Source organism: Mandrillus leucophaeus, unplaced genomic scaffold, assembly GCF_000951045.1.
Source record: "Mandrillus leucophaeus isolate KB7577 unplaced genomic scaffold, Mleu.le_1.0 Scaffold510, whole genome shotgun sequence".
Taxonomy (NCBI): domain Eukaryota; kingdom Metazoa; phylum Chordata; class Mammalia; order Primates; family Cercopithecidae; genus Mandrillus; species Mandrillus leucophaeus.
In genome coordinates this window covers 632585-641241 of record NW_012105476.1, presented here as the reverse complement: position 1 = coordinate 641241, position 8657 = coordinate 632585, and the positions used below count along the sequence as shown (strand labels likewise).

The window sequence follows — 8657 nt, the reverse complement described above, 5'->3', positions numbered from 1 at the left end:
GCCCGTCTCGGCCTCCCAAAGTGCTGGGATTACATATGAAATGTATCTTAAGAATTCTACCCATCTTTTGTTTAAAACGTTACTGAGTTTAGGGTAATTAATGTAAATTTCCTATAATATCAGCCAAAAAGTAGTAAAGGGAAATACAGGTATCGTATGTATATATATACAAAATACACACATACAAAACCCCATAAATACAAAATGCAAGTTTGGGTTCCAAGGGAGTCTGCCAGAAAAACGTCAACCAGGAAGATGTTCTCTAGCAGAATCCCAGCCGTTGGTTCGGGCGAGGGATCAGCAGCTGCTGAGATAACTGGGAAGGATGTTGAAGAAGGGATGTTGGCACACATGCCCAAGGATCATGCCACAGAGAACTGGCTATTTGCAAAGTACAAGCATGTTCCCAGAGTCATCTGGGGTCACCAGCTGATCTGCATGATAAAACTTAGATCCCTAATTGTGGGACCACCTGATGTGCCATGTCCCCAGTGTGAGTCATCTCTGCAGTATACCTCCCAAAAATGTTTACTCTGATCTAACCAAGCATTCGTACCTAACTTCGAGTTTATGGGTAGTATAAGAGCTAGAGGAACAAACTAAATGACAATGAGGGATACTTTACAAGACACTTCTTCAAAAAGTCAATTTTAGTTTTCTAAAAAAAAGTGTGAGAAGGACGTGGGAGGTGCTTAAGATTAGAAGAGACTGAAATGGTCCCTCTGGGGGAAAGGAATGTGCCCGTGCTCCCCAGCCAGGCTCCCTGACAGCCCCGGTGTACAGAACTTGACAAGAGAAACATAAGGCCATCTTTTTTCCATTGTGACTGTAACATCTTTGCCCCATCCTGGGATTCAGGAGCCTCTGGAATGTCTATGGAGACAGAGTCTCATACAAGTGGATATTTTTAGTTCCATTTTGGAAAAATGCAAAGATAAGAATCTCTGAAAGTTACCAATATCAAACACATTATTTACAATGCACCATTAGTGGTGAGTAAAATTCCCTGTGTTATGTTTACTAAGTCCTGGAGGAAACTTCTCTGAGATTGGCGGTGCTATGGAAAATTACAAAATCTGCAATTTATAAAGGTGGTCTGCCAATCTAGACTAATAATGACATTGGAAAGTGCTGTGACATGTGAGACAAGAAGCATCTGGTGTGTGACAAACACAAATACGTCACATATCGAGAAAGAAGAGGAGGTGACACAGCTTGAAGACCTCCCACACCAGAGTTGAAAGCCTGAGTCAACCGCCAGGGATGTTTTGAATCATTTTTTAAATAGACTATGCTACAAGAAAATCTTATTTCTTCCACACAGTGTAATATTGCTACTTTTATTAAGTGAATGTCCTTTTTGTGTGTTTTAAGGTAAAAGTGGTTAAGGCAGTGGTGTTCAATCTTTGGGCTTCCCTGGGCCACATTGGAAAAAAGAAGAATTATCTTGGGCCACACATAAAATACACTAACAGTCACTGATAAGCTGAAAAAAAAAAAAAACCACACACACACACGCGCGCGCGCGAAAAAAATCGCAAGAAAATCTCAAAATGTTTTTAAGCTTACACGTTTGCATTGGGCCTCATTCAAAGCCGTCCTGGGCCATTTACGGCCCGCAGGCCGTGGGTTGAACAAGCTTGGTTTAAGGCGTGCGTGTGCATCATTTTCATGACTCTCTGCTTTAAGGGGCTCTTTCTATTTGACCAGTTACTGACCAGTCACAGGCCTGGCAGGTGGATGGCTTCCCCTGTAATTCTAATGTTGCAGGCTCTGCATTGGCCACACAGCCAGCAGGGTGGTATGAGTATAGTAACAATAGCATTTAAGAATGTATCCTCACGTCACTTCCCGTGGAGGCACTAGTCGGGATGGCAGCAGGGCACCAGCCCTGGTGGTGCGGCTCTTCCCAGCAGGTTTCAGTCCCTCTTCAAGGACTAAGCTCTAGGATTTGGAAATCTTGGTTTCCCAAAGCTGGCACACACTAGACCCACAAGAGGTTCTGTGAAGATAGGGTTCCTCAGGCCAGGCGCAGTGGCTCACACCTGTAATCCCAGCACTTTGGGAGGCTGAGGCAGGTGGATCACCTGAGGTCAGGAGTTCAAGACCAGGCTGGCCAACATAGTGAAACCCCATCTCTACAAAAATATAAAAATTAGCCGAGCATGATGGCAAGTGCCTGTAGTCCTAGCTACTCGGGAGGCTGAGGTGGGAGAATCGCTTGAACCTGGGAGGTGGAGATTGCAGTGAGCCGAGATTGCCCCATTGCACTCCAGCCTGGTGACAGAGCAAGACTCCATCTCAAAAAAAAAGAAAATAGGGTTCCTCAAACAGGCGAACCTGTGAGATGCACATTATATTCCTCTCTGGGAGGCCCCTAACACACGGTAAGTTACTAAAGACAGCCTGGCTATGACAGTGGACCTGGTGCCAAACTAGCCCTCCTGCCACAGACAGATAGAAAACTAGGAAACAACTCTATTCAGGCAGTGGACAGCGGGCAGCACGCGCCTGCAGGCTCTGAGGAGGGAGTTCCAGCGGGAGCCCCGTGATCGCCCCACTCCTTACCTGGGACGCTTCCCAAGCAGAACACAGTGCTTCTGAGTGGAAGAAGCAGAGCTCAGCATCTGGCAGCTAGAGTGTGCAGACAGGGTCCTGGAGAGAAGGGGAGCTGTGCAGAGCAGGGGCCCCCCAGTCGGACCAAGCTGTGGGCAGGGCAACGTGGGCCCCAGAGTAGAACACCCCTGCTTGCGTTCCATTCCACACGGACAGTTCCCATCCTAACTTCTCTGTAAAAGGAGTCAAAGTCTGTCACCCTATAATGAGTGCCCCTGGCTCTGCCCGTTGTAGGTTCACAACAAGTCCAGCTGCCTCTTCAGGAGTAGTGCCCCTCCTCTTGCCACCGTGGTTTGCCTGGCAGGCCACGAGGCCGGGCAGCTCTGAAGAGGTGATTTCTACACACAGGGTGATTGAAAGTGAGGGTCAAACCAACAAGCCTTGAAGCTGAACTGGCTCCCCTTGTTCTGGAGATGGCGCCACTGCACTCCAGCCTGGGCGGCAGAGCAAGACTCTGTCTCAAAAAAAAAAAAAGACATGCAAGAGAACTCTTCCTGCCAAAGGCAGGTCCCTCCAACTGGGCATGGCAGGGCCAAGACGGTAAAATGTAGCTTGCTCTGAGCCTGCAACTCAACCTCTGAATCCCACCTGCGCACGATTTGGGTCCCTGCACATGGTATTGGGTGACAGCAGCAGCTGGGACTTCCTTATGGAGAGAGCCATAGAGGTAATTTACAGAAGAGTTGAGAGTTTTAAGTAGAGTGGCCTCTGTCTGCTGTGTCACAGTGACAGTGCCGAGTGCAGCCTTGGGAACGATGGCTGAGAACTGGTTTGTAGAAAGTGCAGCCCGCCTTGCTTTGACACTTGCCGATGGACGAGTGTAGCAGGCAGGGGGCCAGGACTGCTCTGTCTTTCCTCTGCTGACCTGAATGTGGGCTTGGCTGTCATAGTGACTGGCCCAGGGTTGGGTATGGACAGGTAACTTGCACTTGGGATGTAGCTGAAGGTGGCCGGGATGCACCAAGAGGCCATGGAAGGTCCCGTGAGGTGCCAGGGAAGACCCACACCTGCTCGCCATCTTCTGAGTAGGAAGGAGGAGGGTGGCTAGTGACCCCCAACCAGAGTTGAGGGCTGTGGGCTGTGAGGGCTGGGCTGTTTGGTTCTGAAGGCTTTTCTCCTGTGTGTGTCCCCAGATGAACGACAATCTCCTTGAGAGCTGGAGCGACCTCGACGAGCTGAAGGGAGCCAGGAGCCTGGAGACGGTGTACTTGGAGGGGAACCCCCTGCAGAAAGACCCCCAGTACCGGCGAAAGGTCATGCTCGCCCTCCCCTCCGTGCGGCAGATTGACGCCACGTTCGTCAGGTTCTGAGTCCTCCTTGCTCCTCCTATGGTCCCTGTCCTCGGAAGAACTGCCCAGCCACGGTTTTTTAACCCACCTGTTGCTCCTGAGGTCGTCACTATATCAACAGTCAAAAACCCAATGGCAATAAAGGCACTGAGGATAGCTGACGCGCGATGCCACGCGCCATTTTCAGATGCCATTGCAATTAAACCTTGCCACACGGTCCTCCTGGGTGATTGTGGACAGTTATTGTAGCCACAGAGAGCACATAAGACACGTTGCGTTCATTCACTAGAAATTCCTTTCTGTTTCCTTCTCTCAGAAGGCGGTCATGGTCCCCACCTGGGTTGTGTGAAACAGGGCCTGAGAGTGCTTTACAGGTATTCACGTGCTGTCCGAGTGGCATTCAGTGGCTGGCCCAGCCGGCCCTAGTCCTGGTGTGCAGGGTTCAGGCAGTCCTGACCTGCAACAACTGAGGTTTTTTAGTCTTTTAAACCAGACAATGCTAATTTTTTAAAAATTAGGTAAGTTAAAAAACATGGGTAAAAGCTAACTCAGTCCTGTGTGCTTGTGTTCCTTAGAGCTCTCCTTTAAAGAGTGCCGGGCAGGGCTGACTGCTTTCACGTGTGCCTGTCAGTTCTCACCACAGCCCTTGCCTGTGAGTGAAAGCTCAGGTGTGGGGAGGGCGTCCCGTGTCCCGGCGGTGCTGTGCTGCTGCCAGGATGCCAGCCCCACTGAGCTTCTCCAAAGTGGGCCTCCAAGGATCTGAACCCTTGGCCACTTGTGTAGTGGCCTCCTGTTCTCACCCCATTGTTATTTTGGCTTTTTTAATATAAAATGTACATTGACAGACACCCGAGGTCTGGATTTAATGCTACCAGGGCATCGTCACCTCCCAGGGTCTCAGATTTCTCCTCCCACAGAATGAGGGCCACATCATGTGGTCACCAAGGTCCCTTCTGCCTCCAGGACTCCAGACTCTAGAACCGTCTACTTGAGGAACCAGGACCCTAGAACCGTACTGTCCAGTGTGGTGGAGGCTGTAGTGAGCCACGATTGTACCCACTCCAGCCTGGGTGACAGACGGAGACCCTGTCTCAAAAAAAATAAAAAATTTTAAAAGGCCCCAAATTAATACCCAGCCATCTGTTCTTTAACAGACATTTTTACAAACATACAAAAAATGTGGACGCAGTGAGAAAAGGTATGCTAAATCCAGCACAATCCTAATCAAAATGCCTTTTTTTTTTTTTTTTTTTAAGGAGTCTCACTCTGTCACCCAGGCTGGAGTGCAATGGCACAATTTCAGTTCACTGCAACCTCCACCTCCCGGGTTCAAGTGATTCTCCTGCCTCACCCTCCCTAGTAGCTGGGATTACAGGCACCCGCCACCACACCCGGTTGATTTTTGTATATTTAGTGGAGATGGGGTTTTGCCATGTTGGCCAGGCTGGTCCCAAACTCCTGACCTCAGGTGATCTGCCCTCGGCCTCCCAAAATGCTGGAATTACAGGGGTGAGCCACCGCGCCCAGCTGCCATTTGATTTTTTGAGACACATTAAATTCTAAAATTTACTTTTTTTTCCTTTTTTTTTTTTTTTTTCTGAGACAGAGTCTTGCTCTGTCGCCAGGCTGGAGTGCAGTGGCGCAATCTATGCTCACTGCAAACTCCGCCTCCCGGGCTCAAGCGATTCTCCTGCCTCAGTCTCCAGAGTAGCTGGGACTACAGGCACGCGCCACTATGCCCAGCTAATTTTTGTATTTTTAGTAGAGACAGGGTTTCGCCATGTTGGCCAGGATGGTCTCAATCCCTTGACGTCGTGATCCACCCACTTCTACCTCCCAGAGTGCTGGGATTACAGGCGTGAACCACTGCGCCCAGCTTTTTCTTTTTCTTTTTTTGGCGACCAGGGTCTTGCTGTATTGCCCAGGCAAGTCTCAAACTCCTAAGTTCAAGCTATCCTTCCATCTCTGCCTCCCTAAGAGCTGGGATTATAGGTGTGAGCCACTGCGCCCGACAAATTCTAAAATTGATATGGAAGAAAAAAGTCAACACTGTGGTTCAATTCATTTTGAAAAAGAGCTGAGAGAGACGCTTTCCTACCAGATCCTGAGTGCTGCAAACCCACAGTGAGAGTGTGGGGGAGGCGTGGCCTAACAGCATCAAGACAGGGACCCAGGGGACTTGGGGACTCGGGGACTGGGAAAACCTCAGCGGGGCCGGGGACTCGGGGGCTGGGAAAAGTGTCAAGACAGGGATACCTCAGCAGGGACCCAGGGGACTCGGGGACTGGGAAAAGTGTCCCGGGGTTTGGGAGGGGTGGACAGTGTCCTCGTGGTGTTGGCAAAGTGTGCTATGTGGAAAAATGAACACTGCCCCTCCCTGGCATCACACGCAGGGTGGGCTCCAGAGTGATTGGTGATTCCTATGCAGTGGTAAAATAGAAAATTAGTAGAAAATAATATGGGAGGCTGGGCGTGGTGGCTCGTGCCTGTAATCGTAGCACTTTTGGAGGTCAAGGCGGGTGGATTGCTTGACCTCAGGAGTTCAAGACCAGCCTGGATAACATGGTGAAAACCTGTCTCTACTTTAAAAAAACACAAAACTTAGCCGGGCGTGGTGGCAGCCACCTGTAGTCCCAGCTACTCGAAAGGCTAAGGTGGCAGAATCGCTTGAACCTGGGAGGGAGAGTTTGCAGTGAGCCGAGATCTCGCCACTAGCACTCCAGCCTGGGCAACAGAGTGAGACCCTGTCTCACACCCAAAAAAAAAGAAAAAAGAATGTGGAAAGGTGGGTATGTGAGCTAGCAGTGGAGAAGAGCTTAAAACTCCCCAAGGCCAGGTGCCGTGGCTCACGCCTGTAATCCCAGCACTTTGGGAGGCCAAGGTGGGCAGATCACAAGGTCAGGAGTTCAAGACCAGCCTGGCCAACATGGTGAAACCCCGTCTCTGCTAAAAATACAAAAAATTAGCCAGGTGTGGTGGCAGGCGCCTGTAATCCCAGCTACTCGAGGCTGATGCAAGAGAATTGCTTGAACCCAGGAGGTGGAGGTTGCAGTGAGCCGAGATTGTGCCACTGCACTCCAGCCTGGGCAACAGAGCAAGACTCTTATCTCGAAAAAAAAACAAACGAAAAAAACTCCACAAGCACAACTGTAAGACAAGATTTTGATGGGTTTGTTTACATAAAATTTTACATAGAACAAAAATAAGGAATAATGCATGAATAATGGCAACAGTAGATTAAGAGAAGGTGTTTGCAGCCTTTAAAATTGGCAAGGCTTACTATTTAGAACTCCCACACATCAAATAAAGGAGACAGGAATCCTGACGGAAACGCAGGCCAAGGGCCGGAGTGGGCCACTCAGAGACCAGGGGCCAGTGGCCTGTGTGGAGCCGCCGTCCACAGGCAGCTGGGGTGCTGGCTGCACCTGCAGACAGGAAGGTTAGAAAGCGGGCAGTGCAGGCATCCAAGAGTCCGTCCCCTGCGACCCAGCCACTGTCCGTCCAGCAGGGCTCGCGTGTGGCCGGGGCGCAGTGCCAGGGTCCTCGCGGAGGGAGCCCTGCACATGCCTCCAGCCTCAGAAGGAGGCTGAACTTGAGTGCGGGCTCCTGACCACCACTACTTGCACCTCCACTAACTACACCCCTAAATATGTCCGTAAATGTTACCAAGATTGGTATAAAAAGTTATAGCCAAAGGAAGATGGTGCAGCAGATTCTGGGTCTGGGCTCTTCCACTGCCTGGAACCCAGCGAGCCCCCTGTGCTGGTTGTCACGGCTTTTCTGCCTCCCTCCCTTCCTTCCTTTCCTTCAAAAGTAACACAACTTGAAAAACCACCCACCCAAACAGAGTTGTCTGAAGTGAAAATGGAAAGACATTCCCCGGGCCGAACCCCTTTAGGTGCTGTGCGTGCACGTGTCCCTCAGAGGGCTCCCACTGCGGTGTGGTCACCTCCAGCAGCTGGTCCTGCAGCTCTTGAGTAGACAGCCCTGAGGCCACCAGAGCCACTTTGTCACCAGGAGCAGAGAGCCAGGAGCTCCTGGGAGGTGGCACATCTTCCTGGGAGGGTCCTCGGCCAGTGACTGAGCAGAGTGAGAGCCCACAGTTGCATCCAGGTGAGGAAACGCTGGGCCTTGCCTCCCCTGCAGAGTGCCCATGGCAGGCAGAGGCCGCCCCCACAGGACTGGGGAGATGGGGCCCCGCCCATCCTCCCTCCCCGCCTGCCTCCCAACTCCTTTCCCGGTTTCCGGAGCACTTCCCCAGCCCAGCCTTGTCCACGGATCCGTCTCAGGCGCCTGCAGGCCGAGCTGGGCCACAGCAGAGACCTCTCATGCAGATGCCCTGAGGTCCGGAGCCCCAAGGTCCCCGCCGCCCAGGCTCTGCTGGTCCTGACAGAATCCGGCCTGCAGGGCCTTCCCGCTGTTCCAAGGCACAACACAGGTCCAAGAACAGGGCTCCCTGGGAGGTGCCAAGCACAGAGGGGCATAGCTATAGGGGAGAGCTGCAGCCAGGATGAGAGTCCGCCTGGAGGGATTTCAACAGGAGGAAGGGGGCACCTGGAACAGCAAGCTGGGCTTGGGGCTCCCCAGTGGAGTTGTGCGGGGAGGGCAGGGAGCATGAGTGGTAGGTTCTCAGACCCTGCCGGGCACCGAGGAGGAAAGGGGGAGAGGGAGGGAGAGGGGAAGAGGAGGAGCAGGGAGAAAGGATAGCAGGAGAAGGAAGAGGGGAGGGAGAAGTGGGTGGGGGAGGAGGGG

At 51.6% G+C, this 8657-nt stretch overlaps 1 protein-coding gene across 2 annotated transcripts in view; it reads left to right on the top strand.

Moving 5' to 3' along the window:
• PPP1R7 (protein phosphatase 1, regulatory subunit 7) overlaps positions 1–4751 on the top strand; it is a 47676-nt gene extending 42925 nt beyond the window's left edge. The window contains exon 10 of one of the 2 annotated variants that reach the window (XM_011996382.1): positions 3750–4751. In XM_011996382.1, coding sequence (XP_011851772.1) covers positions 3750–3926 — 177 coding nt within the window. In that variant the 3' untranslated portion in view covers positions 3927–4751. The remainder of the gene's footprint in view (positions 1–3749) is intronic. The other variant, XM_011996384.1, reaches the window with a different exon arrangement.
• Positions 4752–8657: the final 3906 nt, after the last annotated feature.